This window comes from Bufo gargarizans, chromosome 3, assembly GCF_014858855.1.
Source record: "Bufo gargarizans isolate SCDJY-AF-19 chromosome 3, ASM1485885v1, whole genome shotgun sequence".
NCBI lineage: Eukaryota > Metazoa > Chordata > Amphibia > Anura > Bufonidae > Bufo > Bufo gargarizans.
In genome coordinates, this window is record NC_058082.1 from 140337714 (window position 1) to 140357637 (window position 19924).

A 19924-nucleotide genomic window follows, 5' to 3' on the forward strand; every position below is an offset into this window, starting at 1 on the left:
TGGTATCGAGACCATACACCGGGGATGCATCTGTGAAATATCCGTACAGACTGCCTGTTTGTGAAACACTCCCCATTTAAGCTTAGCGCTGACCCAAATTGTATATACTCTTTTGGATTTTATTGGAGAAGGGACTTATTCCGACGTTTTGGGACTGCTGCTCATTTTATATTCCTGGTATCAAACAGAAATTGTATTTGTGTCTTGGGGTAGATCTGATATTATTATAGAGCAGGTCATAATGGATGCATCAATACCTAATATGTCAAATGTTATTTTTATTTCAGTTTTATACAATAAAAGGGACTCATTTTTTGTAGGAAGAGTTGACATTTTTATTGGTACCATTCATTTTTGGGTACATATGATTTTTTGATTATTCAATATTACACTTTTTTTGGCACAAGGCCATTTTGGCACAGTTTTCATTTATTTATTTTTAAAAAGCGTTTAACTGATGAGGTAGATCATGTGACATTTTTATAGAGCCGGTTGTTACAGATGCAGCTATACCTAATATGTGTATTTTGTTAAATATTTGTTCTCTTTTACAGAGTAAAAGCATTTTTGAAAAGAAAAAAAATCTTTTTTTTTGTGTTGCCATTTTCTGAAAGCCATTTTTTTCATTTTTATGGCAATTGGCTTATGTAGGGGCTCCTTTTTTGCGGTATATGATGATTTCATTGGTACCATATTTGGGTGGATACGACTTTTTGATCGCTTACTATTATGCTTTTTGTGAGGCAAGGTGACAAAAAATGGCTATTTCAGCACAGTTTTTATTTTTAACGGTGTTCAGCTGACAGGGTAGATCATGTGACATTTTATAGAGCTGTTTTTTTATAGACGCAGCAATGCCTAGTATGTCTGTTTTTAATTTTTTATTGTACATTTGGTGAAAGGGCTTTTTTTTTTTTTACTCTAAACTTTTACTTATTATAAAAATATATATATATATTTTTGTCTCTCTGTGGGACTTTTCAGCGTTTAAATGCTGTTTCAATGCAGTACAAAACATGCGGTATTGTACTGCATTGAACTATCAGTGTAGGACAGTGACAGTTGCCTAGGAGACCCAGCTTGGGGGCTTGATCTCCTAGGCTTCCGTAGCTGGCAGGGTACGCTGCCTGTGTAAGGCATCAAGGCTGACATAGCAACCATTGGCCCTCTTATACCACAGTGTGTGTAGAGGGGGTGTCAGAGCTAACCGCTGAAGGTGAAGTGTTAATCCGCCAGAATCAGCATTGTCTACGATGCTGGCTTATACAGCAGGGCTCCTGCACCCACCTGTTTAGATCAATTACAAGAGACTGCATTTCCCCCACGTACATGAAAATGAGTAAAGTGGTTAATCACTTCATGACTGCCACATACGATTTTAAGGAAAATTAAATGAAAAAAATAAGAAGGCTCATACTGGATATTCATAGGGAAAAACTGGATCCCAATATAATATAATTTCAGTTACAACGTGATGTAGGGATGGGGTTGGTTTTAGGCCACAGAGAGTAGAACAATGCTGTTTTATTGCATTAGTATTGTGTCTGTCACGTACCAGCAGATGTGAACCCACTGTGCCACGTGTCCTACCTCCTCTAAGGGCGTTGTCCAAGTGAACCCCTGGATCTTCACAGTACCCCTGATGGTGGGGGATAGACTTTCCCGAGAGGGGAACACCAGGTCGCTACCTCTTGAGGAGGATAGGCACACAAGGCAGCTGGTCCAGGCGGACCAGGAGGTACCTGAAAAAGGTACCAGAGGTGCAGGACCGAAAGATGAGACAGAGGTGTAGTTGGACAGGCAAAAGGTCAGGGCAGGCGGCACAGGTAGAAGTCAGGCAATCCGGATCAGCAACAGGAAAGTCAAGGCAAGCAGATAGGGATCTAACAGGTGGCAGAGTCCAGGAATACAAATACGAGTCAGGAACACTAAAGGAGACCAGGAACCTTAGCAGGACACAAGGACCTTGACACTGAGGCATTTGGGAAGGGGGCTGAGCCACTTATATATGCACAGGAGGACTAGGATAGGTCAGCGAGGTCACAGGACCTAACCCATAAAGCCCAGGAAGTGACACGGGCCGGCCCTTAAGGCAGTGCTGCTGGAAACAAACAGAAAACATTCTATGGTCATGGCTGAGAGAAATCTGTGGAGTGGATCCCAGAACAACAGCACCCACACAGACAGAGCCCAGGACTGCAGCAGTGAATGGGAAGCAACGGCCGCAGATCACCGCTGAACACAGCGCCCAGGACAGCGATGGACAGTGTCTAAAACATAAAATGAAAGCTAATGAATTATATTCCAAATCCTTTAAAATAAATAAAAATGCCCAATTGGCCTCAATGATGGAAAACAGAAGTAAAGAAGCTGAAAAATAAGCCTAGCCACAAGATTCAGCTAACACCATGATTTTGTCATTCATTTTTACATGTGTTTTGTACTGAAAAGTTTGAATAGGATACATTAAAACATTCTGTCTGTAGGTCTAGTTTCCAAGCCATGAAATACAAAAATGACCAATACATACCCACTCAGAAACTGCAGAGAATAACCTCTGAAATCCTATGTTGTGTGTAGAACCACTATTAATTTGACCTATCTAAAGACACCCACATAAGACAGGATTGATATATCAGAGAATATTAACAGTAACATCAAATAAATTATTTATACCCTAAGTGTTGGTGTGGATTAATGTACACTGACACGCAAAGAAGAATATTTAAATAACTAATGCAGCGCATAAAATGTGGAATTCAAACATAACCTCACATTCAGACAATTGCATGCTATTATATCTAGCAAAACATAAATCTGCTGTTCTTTTCACTTATTTATTATTTGGAAATGTCACATTTTAATGGAGCCGAGAGTACAAATAAAGAAAATATACAGCAAATTGGATATCCCAAATACGTTTATTGCACATAGAAGAATGTCAGATGTAGGCAGAAATATTTCTTCTTTTATTCTATGATTGGAGAGAAACTGAAGGCTGTAAATTAAGGCTATACTGTTGGCTTGTACACTCTCTTTGGATTGTACAGGTGAAATCCCATACGCGGTTCTTCAGTTCACTCTCAGTGGCTCCTAATTAGCTTCTAAGGACACAATAGAGCGCACAGTGCCATCAAAAAACAAAGTGAAGTAGGAACCACTTAGAGTGAACTGAGGAACTATATACAGCATTTTGGTTGTACAATGCAATTTAAAATGATTTACTTTTATATATACAATGCATTTGGAACCATTTCACTTTTTTTTTTTGCATTTTACGTTGCGGCCTAATTAAAAAAAAAAAAATTCTGCATCATTCTGCACTCAATACCGCATAATAACAGAATTAAAAACGGGAACATTTATTAAGACAGGCGTTTTAGGCCAGTCTTAATAAGGCCCTGCACTGGTGGTGGATCCATATAAGTTATGTAGATGTGACGGCCTCGACATAATTTAGGCGGATCCACCACTTCTTCCTAGCTGTCTTACATTTAGACCATTTTCTATGTCTACTTTTTAGACCTGGTGTGAGCAGTGAAAAGTCACAGATTGCGTTGCAAAGGACCTTGCACTGCAATCTGCGTCAGAAAAACGCCTAATATAGGTATATTTCTGCTTAATAAATTACCCCCATAATGTTCGAAATATTTGCTAATTTATTGAAAAGGGAAAACTAAAACTGACATAACTATTCATTACTCAGTAGTTAGTTGAAGCAATTACAGCCTTCAGTCTTCTTGGTTATGATGCTACAAGGTTTGCACCCCTGGATTTGAGGATTTTCTGCCATTCTTTTCTGCAGATCCTCCCAAGCTCTGTCAGTAGACAGCCTTTTTGAGGTCTCTTCAGAGATGTTCCTTTGGTTTCGAGTCAGAGGTCTAGCTGGGCTACTTAAGGACATTCACATGGTTGACCCTAAGCTACTCCTGTGTTGTCTCGTCTTTGTGCTTAGGGTTATTGTCTTGTTGGAAGAGGAACCTTCATCCCAGAGCACCCTGGATCAGGTTTTCATTCAATATCTATGTACTTTGCTCTATTCGGCTTTCACGCCACCTTTACCAGTCTCCCTGTCACAGCTGCTGAAAACATCCCCTGAGCGGAATACTGACACTAACATGCTTCACTGTAGGCATGGTATTGTGTATGTGACGAGCAGGGTCTGGTTTTCTCCAGACGTGATGCTTAGAATTGAGGTGAAAAGGTTCAATCTCGGTTTCATCAGACCAGAGAATCTTGTTCATCACTGTCTGAGAGCCCTTTAGGCTTTCATGCATGTGTTTTTTTTTGTTTTCAACAGAGAGGCTTCTTTTTAGCCACTCTGCCATAAAGCCCAAATTGGTGGAATGGTGCAGTGATAGTTGAACTTCTGGAAGGCTCTTCCATCTGCATACAGTATATTTGGAGCTCAACCAGATGGACCATTGGGTTCTTGGCCACTTCTCTTACTAAGGACGTTACCTTGGATCCTTAAGAAGGCCTAAGAATGCCATAGACACCAGCATCTGATGGTTTAAAAGTCTGTCATCAGCATTACCAATTTTGGACTTTGCCTCTGGGTGTCTGCTGTGTAAAGCAAGAGAAACTCGGTGGCTATGGAGTTCACTCAGCTCCTGAGTGGAAGCTGTCTTTAGGCTTGGGCTACACGATGACATGTGTTGTGCGACAATAAGTCACGCAACATATAGGGCACAACTACACTGCAACATGTGTCCCGTGACAATTTTTATATTGATAGTCTATTGTATCTTGGATGGATTTTTTGCTACTGTTGTGTCGCAGCGCTACACCATAGACTATCATTATAAAAATGTGCAATATTTCATGATGACGTCCTTACCAACTTGGCAAGTAACCTCTAGGATAGGAATTGTTAGGAGGAGGGGTTTAATGATCATCACATACAGATGTCTGGATATGGGGGGTCGGGAGAGGGGCAGGAAGTGGAGGGACTTAACCCTTTTAAATGCGCCATGTTTGAACAAGATATAGACGCCATAAATATAGTAGTCAACGCCTTATGGAGTACACTGTGACACAATTTCTCATCTGGGCCACTATCACTCCCATCCTCTGCACCAGCTCCTCAGGGGATCACTGTACAATGTTGCTAAAATGTTAATAACTTATTACCAAGATTGGACATGAAAAAAACTAACTCTGGAGTGTTGCTTTAAATAAGTTTTCAGTGAATATTAATTATTAAGGGGAGACCTCCAGCCTGCATCGAATCCTTAAAGAGTCAGACTTATCTGCTAACTGCCGTTCTGATTCCTTCTTCCAGTACCCAGTTTGTTTTCCTCTGCTTGGAGCACGGGCACACATCACCGCTGAAGCCAGTCATTGGCTGCAATGGCTATGTCCATACTTCAAATTAAATAAAATAGGGATTGGGAGACTGAGAAATGGGCCAGTGCATAGAATTGGAGCAGTGGGGAGCAGGTAAGTATGACTTTTTCAGGAGACAATGCAGGCTAGGCCGCTGCTTAACAGTTATTATACCTGGAATAACCTTTTAAGCTATATAAATTTGAGCGGAGAGGCATCATAACTCATAAGCAATATCATTGAGTAATTTCATTAACACAACTTTAATTGGAAGGCTGTGCAGCTCTAACCAAATTTCACACTGAAAACAGGCTCATGTTAAGTTACCCATTTATAAAACAAAACTCCATTTATTTAAAGAAAAACCCGAACACAAGGGTTTATAGCAAACTCCTCTTTTATTTGACATTGGTATTGACAGTGATTAGCTATGGAATCTGCAATGGCTTCAATACATGTGAAATGCAACAGTTCCTGCTGACAGTAGGAACATTTACTTCACTATAAGACTTTTCCCATATTGTTTTCAGAGCAGGGTTTTGATAACATTTTCAGGCACCATATTACTAAAGCAAATTACCAACTGCATAGGAAATCACAAGGCCTCATTAACGCTGACCCACGTGCCCATTAAGAGTGCTCTTTCAATATTGTTGATCAGAAGGAGCATGACAAGCCATGCTGTTTGAGAAGGGGGAAACGGAGGAGTGAAGTGGATGAGGTATTTGCAAGTTTAATAGCAATTTCAATAATAAACATGTAGTGTTTATAGCACATAATGCACTATGGTAATAAAAAATGCAAGACTGGAGAATAATGTTGGTAATATGAAAAGATCCAGATTGGCATATAAAAATATTTATAGCTGAAATGCTCCTTAAAAGAAGGCAATGTTCTCTACAATCAAGATTATACAATATATTATCTTATTTCTCACAAATATATAATAAACTAACCTAATGTGCTTTCAGCTGCAAGCTGTAGTTTGTACTGACATCTTATCAGACAGCAATTGCTAAGTGCTTTGAAGGTTTAAAACAAGTCATTTAATACCATGTGGAATTTCTGCGCAGCATTGGACTTGTTGACCTTGTTATGTGTGCTCTTCACCCTTGACTGAGAACGCTGGCATTGACAGAGGGAGGGAGAGGGAAACATTGCCTTTGCATTTGGTTTTTTTAATTTCTATCTGCCTCATTAAGACCAACATGCTTCTATGATAGCTAATTAAAGCCTATGGTTTGTGCCAATATACCTGTAATATCTGGTTCTGCTTCTTTAAAGGGGTTGTCCTGCCATATATATTGATGACCTATAGTCAGAATAGGTCATCAGTATCTGATTGGCGGGAGTCTGACATCCAGCCCCCTCGCCAATAAGATGTTTGAAGAGGAGGTGGTGCTCTATGTGATCGCCGCTTCCTGTGGAGCAGCGGAGTAGTGTAATTAGAAGTACTCGCTCCATTATTTGATGACCAACGATAGGTCATCAATATATGTGGCAGGACAACCTCTTTAAGGCATAGCTAACTTTTCATCAAACTTTGTATTAATCAATAGTACAGTGTGTGTACCTGAGGAATAACACTATTCCTGGGCACTATATCACTTTGATTTGGCATTTTTTGCAGCAGTTTTCCCCTGTGTATTGAATGTCTAGTTTACACTCCTTGATCAGGTGGTGGAGCCTAGATGCCATCCACTGCACACAGATAGTAGAGGAGAATCTACTTCCTAACCTTCCTTTCTTCCATATGGCCGTGAATAAAGCACTTGGGCTGACATATATATTTCCTATGTAGCTGCAGAAGTCTCTTTGAATGTGCTTCACTCAGCTCCTGCTCACTCCTCCCACTTTCCCTCTCCACAGGCTTGTATTGACATGTGTAATATAATAATTCAGCAGAGCGCATCCATCCTGGATGGGTTTAAGACATTCTTCAAAGTGAAAAGCATTTAGCAAGGGTATATAGGGGAGGGGGTCAAGGTAAACAGCTAAACTAGACATTTCTCTCTGATAAGCCATATTACAAAGTTTCTTGTATTATTGATTCATGCAAAGTTATGTAAAAAGTTCGTTTCTGCTGCTTTTTATAAAGCAATTTCCATATAGATAAAGTATACTTTGGTATAATAAGTTGATCATAAAATAAATATGTACTGCATGTGCATTATAAAAAAGGGTGAATATTTAGCAAACAAAAGAATTACAAGAAATGTCAAACTGTACATTAAATGATTGTCTAATAAGTGCAGTTTCACCTTTAACATGTTACAGTTATCAAAGTAGTCTACATAAAAAGTTTAGTAACTTTACAAATACATTGCTATTCTGTACCAGTCCTTAGTTACAGCCTTCATTACAGCCCATAGCAATATTCTTCATACATCTAAGTTCCCCTTTTTAAAGGGGCTTTCTGAGATTTTGATCCTGATCGGAACCTCTCCTCAGGTCATCAGGGACCCCCACCAATCAGCTGTTTGAGAAGACACCAGTGCTTCTGTGAGAGCCGTGACCTTCTTGCAGCTTACAAAGCACAGCGCAGTACATTCTATAGTGACTGTGGTATCGTGCTCAGGCCCACTGAAGTGAATGGGGCTGAGCGCTATACCAAGCACAGCCGCTATACAATGTATGAAGCCATCCTTGGTAAGCTGTGAGAAGGCCGCCTCGGGTCACAGGAGCACCGATGTCTTCTCAAACAGCTTATCGGCAGGGTGTCAGACCCCCACCAGTCAGATACTGATGACCCATCCTGAGGATAGGTCATCAGAATCAAAATCTCAGAAGCCCCTTTAAACACCTATTGCTTGTTCATCATCTATTCAAACAATGCCACAATTCAGCAGCATTATAAGTGTTCTGCTAAGCTGCAACTGTCAAAAAATTATCAGCTTAGACCAATAATCAACCCCCAGAATTGTGAATGCAGCTCTGGAGTATAGTGCAGGTTGTAACTAGGGATTATAAGTGAAATGAAGAAAAAGAAAAAAGAAAATATAAATAAATTGCATAGTTACTTAGAATATAGATGTAGAATATGAATTTAAACAGTTAACTGATGGACAGAAGTGAAACTGCACCTTCAAGCAATATTTATTACAACATGTGATAAAGCAGTCATTCCAAGAATGGAAATGCTAGAATTCAATTTCCTTAATGTGGTTGCCACAGAATCACAAGCTATCGCCTCTCCAGATGATAAGCGGTAAGTATCTGATTGCTGCAGGTCTGACAAAAGGGACCTTTCCTGTTCATGAGAATGGAGACCCTGTGTCCACTGTTTGAATGAAACAGAAGTTAAGAATGTGCAATGCCATTGGTCGGACCGAATCGATCAGATATCTATCACCTATCCAGAGGATAGGTGGCCATGTTATTTTTCTGGGACAACCCCTTTAAGGAGTTGCTAAACGGCTAATGTTTTTGAAGGAGCCATTTTCCCTACATAAGCAAATAACAAATTACACTTACTAAGCTGCATAACCTGGGACTTTGTGGCATCATTATAAATAGGACTGAATATATTGGAGATCAAGTGTGAAAAATAAACTAATTCAAAATGGTTTTTCATTTTAAGTACCAAAAATGAAAGACAAAATAACCATTGGTTATTGTTGAAAAACTAGAAGTAGACCTCTATCCAGAGCCGGTTGGAAGCAATGGTCAGAGAGCTATGTACTGCGGTGCTGAACTAGAGTAATTAACTCTTATATTCTGTATATACTATATAATGGCATTTCTAAGCTTGGGTCCATGGAGGGAATGGTAGAAAACTCACTTGAATTGGAAGTTATGGAATGCTTGAGACTGCACATAGTCTGTATGGTTGGTATATACTATATTACTGCATTTTTAAGCTTGAGTCCATGGAGGGAATAGTAAAAAACCCACTTTTATAGACAGTTATTGAATGCTTGAGACTGCACACAAAGCTTTCCATGGTTACTCGCAGATCGGCACATGGTTTTATTTATATGTGTTTGATAAAAGCCGGAAGAACCACACCACTTTGTTAGAGAGCCCGCAGCCTTGCAAGTAAAGCTTCAACCTCTGGAATTGACTCTGCCTTGACAGCAGTGCTGTGACCTGCCCCTTTGTCTCTGTGCCCCTCTGAGTTGCACACCTCTTTTCTAGCGGTAACCTTGCTTCTTGTTGCAGACGCATGAGATTCCGACTCATAACTGAGTTCCTTAGCAACTGGAGCCCTTGCAGCTGTAGAGTGGATATTTGGTCGTGAACGTGATCTCTCAAATTGAGGTTTTTGGTTTTCTGTGGAAATTAGAAGAGGAGAAAATGCTAGGTTATTAAATTGAATTACATTTTAAGCATACATTGCATTATAGACCCAATTTATAGAACATGGAAAAGGTAATTTAGGGCTGAAGCTGAAAGTAGGAGGAAAAGCAAAAATATGCTTTAAGTGCGCTGGCATAAACTAAAGAGCAAAGGAAAATATATACTGGTATTAAAAGGACAGTCTCTAGAAAGAAGCGATTTTGTAAAGTAGTTGTTTATAGCTGATCTGGCCCGAGAGGGGAGGATATTGATGACGGTAATACATCTTTATCAGGGTAATTTGCATTTGCACATAAAATAAGTCTGATAAAGAGAACGCATCAGAAGTAAATATATTTTATTTTCGGTTGCATTTATTACAATGAATATGCAGGCTTTCTTCCTGGTTATAAAGTCTCAGTGTCGGGAGGAAACTTTACATTTGCAATGAAATCAGCACTGCAGTTTAATGTTCCCAAGAAATCTATTTTCCTACATTGTGATCTTTTTCTAGAAAGCGACTATTAAGAGACAATGATCTTGACTTATCACAAGTGCGGAAAAAGACGGCCACACTGGCTGATGATAAAGTGACTGTCTGCGGCTGACTCCTCAAATCGTTAGTGCTCATTTTCAAGAATGATCCCTCCCATAGATATGCAGCCTCCTTAACGCTGGCATATTCAATATCCAGGCAACCTTGAGCAGGGGGATTGAAAATGGCTTCAGAAACTTGATATGACATTTAAAGTTTGTCGGTTATCGGCTGAAAGATGTCCTATCATCTCAATAGTAATGACTTTGGAGCACAGGCAGTCACTCATGACAGTGTGGTTTATGCGAGAGCTGGAAATTCCTACTGAAAACAGCTTGTACATTAAAAGGTGGTTGCTGAAGATATTTACTGCATTGTCATTTTCTGACCAGGGGCTCACAATGATGGATGAGTATTTTACACACAATCTTGACAATTACCAACAGTGCGTCCACTGTTTGGTTACAGGGAAAGAAAACCTTCAAATTATGAAATAAAATGTGTGCAGTTTAAATAGAATTAGTCAAAACTGGACATGATTTCCCAGCAGAGTATTACTCTTATAGAGATGTCTCAAAATCAGATGTCTCTACCCTCAGCATATGTGAAATACATATTACACTACAATGAAGGATATCCATTTAGATTAGTGGATGTATAGAGGGTCAGTTTATTTGACTGATGCTTTACTGAGGTTTTAAGGATAACGTCTGAGCAGGTAGAAGCCATCTAGTAAATACATCTTATGTAGCTGTAAAATGAAGCTCCAGCTTTATGGCAAATATTAAAGCTTTATGGATTTTCCAATCTTGAAAATTTTTTAATGTAGAGTAAAATCTTAATATCCTGGCACATTTGGGACTGGACGACGGATCCATAAGTTCTCTTTACAACCTAATCTTGTTCACTTCCAATCAACGGAGACGAAAAAGGGTTTCCACCATTTGTCTTTTCACTGCTATATAAAATGTAGATCATGAAAACGTATGACTACTTGGTAATACCAGATGAAAATTGAGTTTTGGCCACACGTCAGACCAGCCGAATTTACAATTTGATGAATGCTAGATTACTGGAACTTTTATGGCCATCAAAGTGACCAATCTTTACCATGTCTTCCCTGTGCATACTGGCATCTGTAAAAGACCACCACTCTAGCAGATCACATTAATTATGGGTGGTCATCACAAAGAGGTTTAACTTTACATAAAAATAGGTAAACAGATTGGCAAAGTTTTGCGCTAAGCTTGGTGGCTCCACGACACAGTGAATGAGTATATCACTGTCGGTTGGGCCATGGAAATGTCATCATTAGCACATATTCAAGGGCTCCAATTAACATAAGTATATATTGTAAATATGTATAACTCTCTATTGCATACTATATAATACAATGCAGAAGGATTATAAATATATTTAAGGCTTCATGCACACGACCACATCCATATTTCAGCCCACAACCAACAGCTCCACAAGATATGGACAACTTCAATGCACATTACGCATTATTCTCAGTCCCATCAACTGAAAGGACTAGAATAGGCCACATTCTATAATTTGCAGATCAAGCAATCATGAGTATTATGGATACACAAAAAATATGGATGTGTGCATGATCCCATAGAAATGAATGGGTAGGGATGCTTTCACACAAGTCACTAAGATGACATTTAGATTTCTGTAAGACAAGGGCCAGGGGCAGACACAGATAGCTGAGGGTCACTGTCTAAGTCATTTTGAGCTATGCTCAGCCCCATACATTAACACTAATATACAGTAGTAAGCTGCTGATTGCTTTTAGGGAGGCAGTGGGCCCCCTTCACCTACTGGGTCCCTGTGCGAGTATGTCCGTCTCTGGCTCCCTGGTTAGAGCAACAAGACACAGTTATCAGTCAGCCTACATTCGCACATTCAGTTTAGAGAGGAAAATGCTGGAAACTCTCCCCAATTAATATTCAATTAACCCTAGGCTAAAATATTCAAAGGGCAGAAACCAGATGCAATACCATGCTGAAATGAAAGTTAATGTGAGCTATCACCCCACAATGATTATAACTGGTTCAGGACCTTTGGCCTTGATCATTAATCCAGTGAGTCCTTTGGAGAGATTCTCAGTTGTATTTCTCTAATAATGGCTTTTTCTACAGTATAAAGATTATAATATGAGCACACAGCGTCATAAAGACGGAAGAAATGGGCAAGAAAATGGAAGAGTGAACTTGCCAAACGCAATCACGAAATTCATTTCAGGCACTCGTCAGAGAAGTTTTCAGCATATTGGTTTGGTAATGAGCAGTGGGCAAAGAAAGGGGTTACATTTTTCATTAAAACAGTGTAAATTTGGAAAAAGTCAAGTCTTTGAAAAATAATGCTATTACTGGAAATGCTGCATTATTGAAAGCAGTGCTCTGCATGAACAAGTAATTAATAGAAAGGTTAAATCTATTTACATTGCTAGGTGAGGAAAGGTATATAGACATTTTGCATAATTGGCTAGTGACTTTTTAAAAACGCAGTAATAAATAGTGCTTACAATGCTTCATTAACCTATAATTGAATTACAAATTTAAGATCTGTTCTTGCCTGTGTAAGGAAAAACAGCTTTCTGATAAGAATAAAGATAGTGATGTTAATTCTGTTATTCCTCGACATACGACCATGTGCACTTGCGTTCTTTATAAAAAGCTGAAATTAAAGAACATCAAAAAATGTGGTAACATTTTTTAACCCAGCATTAATGGGACTTTGTGAGCTCCAGATGATCAGATATGCTGGATTACTGGATGGTTTAGAAGGGTGGAGAGCTCCGAGGATGACAGTGGAGGGGAGTCTTCTCATTGCTTCTACCTTATCAGTCATCTCTTTCTGGTTTAGTGAACATTAAGGCTGGTTTCACATGAGCAAGTTTAAGATATTGGACTCGCAGCGTGTGTCAGGGAGAGCACCTGTCCTGACCTCCCAGTACTGATGGGGTTGCATAGCGTTTTATTGATTTATGATGCTATATAACCCTTACAGTTGTGGAATGCATTGGATAACACTGCCATAATGCTGTCAGTGTTATACAATGCATCCCAGAACTATAAGGGTTACATAGCAGCATAAATCAAAATAATGCTATGCAACCCTGTCAGTGCTGGAGAGCTGCCGCATACTCACGCTGCAATGAGTGGAACTCGCTCATCTGAAAGGAGCCTAAGAATATCATGCAGTTCTGGGCTGGATAATCCGATGTCAGACTAGATTAATTTATTTTCCACTAACGTAGCAAAACTGGTTTTGGTAGAGGGGTCTGCCCTCAAAAGTGATGTATATCTCTGGGATGTGCCATCACTGTCTGAATGAATCTTTGTTACATGGTGCAGCTTGTTCACAGTATTTCATAGTCAAAAGTCAATGAACTCCCTTTAATGGGATGAGCAGTTTTAATTACACCGCGCCGCCGCTACAAAGGAGACAACATGCAGGTAAACTCTGAAGAGGACAACTTCAAAAAGTCGGGCATTGGACCTCCACCAATTTCATATTAATGACCTATCCTGTAGATAGGTCATCAATATAGCAGGGTTTCAGACCGCACACCAATGTAATTTTTAAAATGCTTATTTATTTTTTCATTTTATTCAGCCGTTAAGGGTAGGTATCAGAATAGTGAAATGTTTCGGGCCCTTCTAGGAGGAAGCCCTTTATCAAGCTGGGGAGTATAAATACAAATATATGATAGATCAGTCATAGCTTTACAGAATTCAGATACATGATCATTCTACATACAATACAGTACAGGTACATGAAACTCTGATCGTGTCCATCATTCAAATACAGCCAGGTCCATAAATATTGGGACATCAACACAATTCTAACATTTTTGGCTCTGCACACCACTACAATGGATTTGAAATGAAAGGAACAAGATGTGATTTAACTGCAGACTGTCAGCTTTAATTTGAGGGTATTTACATCCAAATCAGGTGAACGGTGTAGGAATTACATCAGTTTGCATATGTGCCTCCCACTTGTTACAGGACCAAAAGTAATGGGACAATCGGCTTCTCAGCTGTTCCATGCCCAGGTGTGTGTTATTCCCTCATTATCCCAATTACAATGAGCAGATAAAAGGTCCAGAGTTCATTTCAAGTGTGCTATTTGCATTTGGAATCTGTTGCTGTCAACTCTCAAGATGAGATCCAAAGAGCTGTCACTATCAGTGAAGCAAGCCATCATTAGGCTGAAAAAACAAAACAAACCCATGAGAGAGATAGCAAAAACATTAGGCGTGGCCAAAGCAACTTAAAAAGAAGAAACGCACCGGTGAGCTCAGCAACACCAAACGACCCGGAAGACCATGGAAAACAACTGTGGTGGTTGACTGAAGAATTCTTTCCCTGGTGAAGAAAACACCCTTCTCAACAGTTGGCCAGATCAAGAACACTCTCCAGGAGGTAGGTGTATGTGTGCCAAAGTCAACAATCAAGAGAAGAGTTCACCAGAGTGAATACAGAGGGTTCACCACAAGATGTAAACCATTGGTGAGCCTCAAAAACAGGAAGGCCAGATTAGAGTTTGCCAAACGACATCTAAAAAAGCATTTACAATTCAGGAACAACATCCTATGGACAGATGAGACCAAGATCAACTTGTACCAGAGTGATGGGAAGAGACGAGTATGGAGAAGGAAAGGAACTGCTCATGATCCTAAGCATACCACCTGATCAGTGAAGCATAGTGGTGGTAGTGTCATGGCGTGGGCATGTATGGCTGCCAATGGAACTGGTTCTCTTGTATTTATTGATGATGTGACTGATGACAAAACCAGCAGGATGAATTCTGAAGTGTTTCAGGCAATATTATCTGCTCATATTCAGCCAAATGCTTCAGAACCCAGTGGACGGCGCTTCACAGTGCAGATGGGCAATGACTCAAAACATACTACATAAGCAACCAAAGAGTTTTTTAAGGGAAAGAAGTGGAATCTTATGCAATCACCTGACCTGAATCCGATTGAGCATGCATTTCACTTGCTGAAGACAAAACTGAAGGAAAAATGCTCCAAGAACAAGCAGGAACTGAAGACAGTTGCAGTAGAGGCCTGGCAGAGCATCACCAAGGATGAAACCCAGCGTCTAGTGATGTCTATTCGTTCCAGACTTCAGGCTGTAATTGACTGCAAAGGATTTGCGACCAAGTATTAAAAAGTGAAAGTTTGATTTATGATTATTATTCTGTCCCATTAATTTTGGCCCCATAACAAGTAGGAGGCACATATGCAAACTGTTGCAATTCATACACCGTTCACCTGACTTGGATGTAAATAACCTCAAATTAAAGTCTGCAGTTAAAGCACATCTTGTTTGTTTCATTTCAAATCCATTGTGGTGGTGTATAGAGCCACAAATGTTACAATTGTGCTAATGTCCCAATATTTATGGACCTCACTGTACATGGAATTATCACGGTACTATATATTCTACATGGGCCTCTTAGTGTCCTCAATTCATAGTGTTTACACATGATTATAGTAAAATTCATGAGACGTCATTGTAAATCACATTTCCATACATCATGATTACCCATATGGTACATGTACAGGAGAGGCTGGAAGGAAGACAGATAACATGACCAGGTACAGTGGTTATTAGGCCCACCCTTGGACTGGGTGGGCCTAAAAACAAATGGTTGCGATATCAAATATACACCCACCATGAAAAGATAATGTGACCAAAATGTAATAACTACAGGGAGTGCAGAATTATTAGGCAAGTTGTATTTTTGAGGATTAATTTTATTATTGAACAACAACCATGTTCTCAATGAACCCAAAAAACTCATTAATATCAAAACTGAATATTTTTGGAAGTAGTTTTTAGTTTGTTTTTAGTTTTAGCTATTTTAGGGGGATATCTGTGTGTGCAGGTGACTATTACTGTACATAATTATTAGGCAACTTAACACAAAACAAATATATACCCATTTCAATTATTTATTTTTACCAGTGAAACCAATATAACATCTCAACATTCACAAATATACATTTCTGACATTCAAAAACAAAACAAAAACAAATCAGTGACCAATATAGCCACCTTTCTTTGCAAGGACACTCAAAAGCCTGCCATCCATGGATTCTGTCAGTGTTTTGATCTGTTCACCATCAACATTGCGTGCAGCAGCAACCACAGCCTCCCAGACACTGTTCAGAGAGGTGTACTGTTTTCCCTCCTTGTAAATCTCACATTTGATGATGGACCACAGGTTCTCAATGGGGTTCAGATCAGGTGAACAAGGAGGCCATGTCATTAGATTTTCTTCTTTTATACCCTTTCTTGCCAGCCACGTTGTGGAGTACTTGGACGCGTGTGATGGAGCATTGTCCTGCATGAAAATCATGTTTTTCTTACCTTGCAGACTTCTTCCTGTACCACTGCTTGAAGAAGGTGTCTTCCAGAAACTGGCAGTAGGACTGGGAGTTGAGCTCGACTCCATCCTCAACCCAAAAAGGCCCCACAAGCTCATCTTTGATGATACCAGCCCAAACCAGTACTCCACCTCCACCTTGCTGGCGTCTGAGTCGGACTGGAGCTCTCTGCCCTTTACCAATCCAGCCATCTGGCCCATCAAGACTCACTCTCATTTCATCAGTCCATAAAACCTTAGAAAAATCAGTGTTGAGATATTTCTTGGCCCACTCTTGACGTTTCAGCTTGTGTGTCTTGTTCAGTGGTGGTCGTCTTTCAGCCTTTCTTACCTTGGCCATGTCTCTGAGTATTGCACACCTTGTGCTTTTGGGCACTCCAGTGATGTTGCAGCTCTGAAATATGGCCAAACTGGTGGCAAGTGGCATCTTGGCAGCTGCACGCTTGACTTTTGTCAGTTCATGGGCAGTTATTTTGCGCCTTGGTTTTTCCACACGCTTCTTGCGACCCTGTTGACTATTTTGAATGAAACGCTTGATTGTTCGATGATCACGCTTCAGAAGCTTTGCAATTTTAAGAGTGCTGCATCCCTCTGCAAGATATCTCACTATTTTTGACTTTTCTGAGCCTGTCAAGTCCTTCTTTTGACCCATTTTGCCAAAGGAAAGGAAGTTGCCTAATAATTATGCACACCTGAGATAGGGTGTTGATGTCATTAGACCACACCCCTTCTCATTACAGAGATGCACATCACCTAATATGCTTAATTGGTAGTAGGCTTTCGAGCCTATACAGCTTGGAGTAAGACAACATGCATAAAGAGGATGATGTGGTAAAAATACTCATTTGCCCAATAATTCTGCACGTAGTGTATAGTAGAGATGTGGTACTGTACTTAAAAAGGTGGTATATCGGGACAGTTCCAGAGTCAGATGCATGATAATGCCAATTGGATGACATATTAGCGCACAGGTACTATACATAGCAAGGTACGCGGTGCTGTCAAGTAGGTGGAACTGTGAGTGTGCATGCTGTTAGAAGCTCCATTTTAAGGCCTCTGGGAGGTGCTGGCGCATAGACACATTCTAGGTCTAGAAAACCCCCATCTGAAAATAGGTCATCAATATTATGCCAATGTGCAAAACTTTGAAGCCATTTCCACCGAGCTAAAGCCTCATGGCGAGCGAGGTATGGTGGATTCTTCTCTTTGCTGTATTTGCTTCATATGTACAAAATTTTGGCACCTTTTAAAACAAATTAGTAAAAATGTGCCAATTAACTGGCTACAAGAAACATTTGGAACCAGTCATTGCTGCCAAAGATAAAACCCCAGAGTCAAATTATACAATGAAGCCAGCAAAGGAGAGTGCCTTGTATTAACTTTGTCTAAAGGATAAATGCAATTTGCTGAAGTGAGACAACCCTTTTAAGTTATATTAACAATGCATTCATAAAATCTTAAGACCCTATCACTTTACTCACAATGTTATGTTGCGGCTTTGTGGACAAATAAAAAAATAAAAATAAAAAAAACGTTTTCTCCCATTAATTTGCACTCAATACCTCATAATGTAAAAGTGAAAGAATTTTAGAAATTTTTGCTAATAAAAACTAAAAAATTTATTTCGCATGGACATAAGTATATAAGTAATCAGATTCTTTGCTATGACCTCTTGAAATTTAGCTCTGGGGGGCTCCCATTTCTCAAGATCATCTTTGAGATTGGAGTCCACCTGTAGTAAATTTAGTTGATTGGACATGATTTGGAAATACACACCACTGTCTAAATAAGGTCCACAGCTGACAATATAAGTCAGAGAGCAAAAACCAAGCCATGAGGAGTAAAGAACTGTCTGTAGAGCTCAGGGACAGGATTGTGTGGAGACACAGGTCTGGAGTAGAGTACCAATCATTTTTATGCTTCACTGAAAGTTACCAAATGCACAATGGTCTCCATAATTTTTAAATGCAAAAAGTTTAGAACAACAAGTACTTTTCGCACAGCTGGCCGACCCAACACATTAAGTAATCAGGGGATAAGGACCATGGTAAAAAGAGGTAACCAAGAACCCAATGGTCACTCTGGATGAGCTCCAAAGATCCTATGTGCAGATGGGAGGAACATCCAGATTGACAACCATCACTGCAGCACTCCACCAATCTGGGTTTTATGGCAGAGTGGCCAGCAAAAAGCCTCTCCTCAGTAAAATACATATGAAAGCCTGCTGGAGTTTGCAAAAAAAAAGTTCATTGGGATATGTAGCAGCACTTACAGGTTAAGTTCTTACGTCTGTATGGTGGTGGTGCCAGCGGTGGTAACCATCCGTGGTCCCCTGGACATCCAAGAAGCAAAAATAAACCGCAGGACTCCCAGGTCTTTAGGAAATAGATAGTTTATTCACCAAAATGTGCGACGTCACAATTTTGGGGAATAAACTATCTATCCCCCAAAGACCTGGGAGTGCTGCTGTTTATTTTTACTTCCTGGAGTTTGCAAAAGGCCTCCTAAAAGACTCTCAGACTGTGAGAAACAAAATTATGTGGTCTAATGAAACCAAGATTTTACTTTATTCTAAGCATTATATCTGGAGGAAACAAGACACAACTCCTGCCCAATAACATCCCTACAATGAGGCATGGTGGTAGCAGTATCATGCTGTGGGGGTGTTTTGCAATGGCTAAGAAAGGGAGACTGGATTGGGAAAGTTCAAGTGAGCAAAGTACAGAGATAGTCTTAAAGAAAAACGAATTCAAAGTGATCTGTACCTCAGAGTGGGCCAAGACAACAGAGGAGTGGCTTAGGGACAACTCTGTGAATGTCCTTGAAATGCCCAGTCAGAGACCTGACTTGAACCCAATCAAACACTTCTGGAGACCTAGAAATTGCTGCCTGCCAAAGGTTCCCATTTAACCTGACAGACCGTGAATGGATCTGTAGATAAGAATGACAGAAAATCCACAAATCCAGGTGTGCAAACCTTGTAGCATCACATCCAACAAGACTGGAGGCTGCAACTGCTGTGGAAGATGCTTCAACTAAGTACTGAGTAAAGGGTATAAACACTTTTAAAAGTTTTAACTTTTCAAAAGATTTGCAAAGATTTCGAACATTGCATTTTTAATTTGTTCATATGGAATGATTGGGGAAAAATTGTATTTTTTATTTTATTTTAGCACAAGGCTGCAACATAACAAATGTAAAAAAGTGAAAGGGTTTGAAGATGTCACTCCTTTCATGTGGAACATAAAAATAAAAAAAAAAGCATATTCATGTTGTAAAGTCACCCATATGTAAAGTTTGCTACCACTGTAATCACGAAAAGTTAGATTGGTCTCTTTAAATTTCATTCCATAATCAACAATCTGATATTAC

The 19924-nt window shown here is 39.7% G+C and overlaps 1 protein-coding gene across 4 annotated transcripts in view; it reads right to left on the minus strand.

Annotated features, from left to right (window-relative positions):
* Window positions 1–5727: 5727 nt before the first annotated feature.
* DIAPH3 (diaphanous related formin 3) overlaps window positions 5728–19924 on the minus strand; it is a 682618-nt gene continuing 668421 nt past the window's right edge. For all 4 annotated transcript variants that reach the window (XM_044286187.1, XM_044286189.1, XM_044286188.1 and 1 more), the window contains one exon: window positions 5728–9600. In XM_044286187.1, coding sequence (XP_044142122.1) covers window positions 9344–9600 — 257 coding nt within the window. In that variant the 3' untranslated portion in view covers window positions 5728–9343. The remainder of the gene's footprint in view (window positions 9601–19924) is intronic.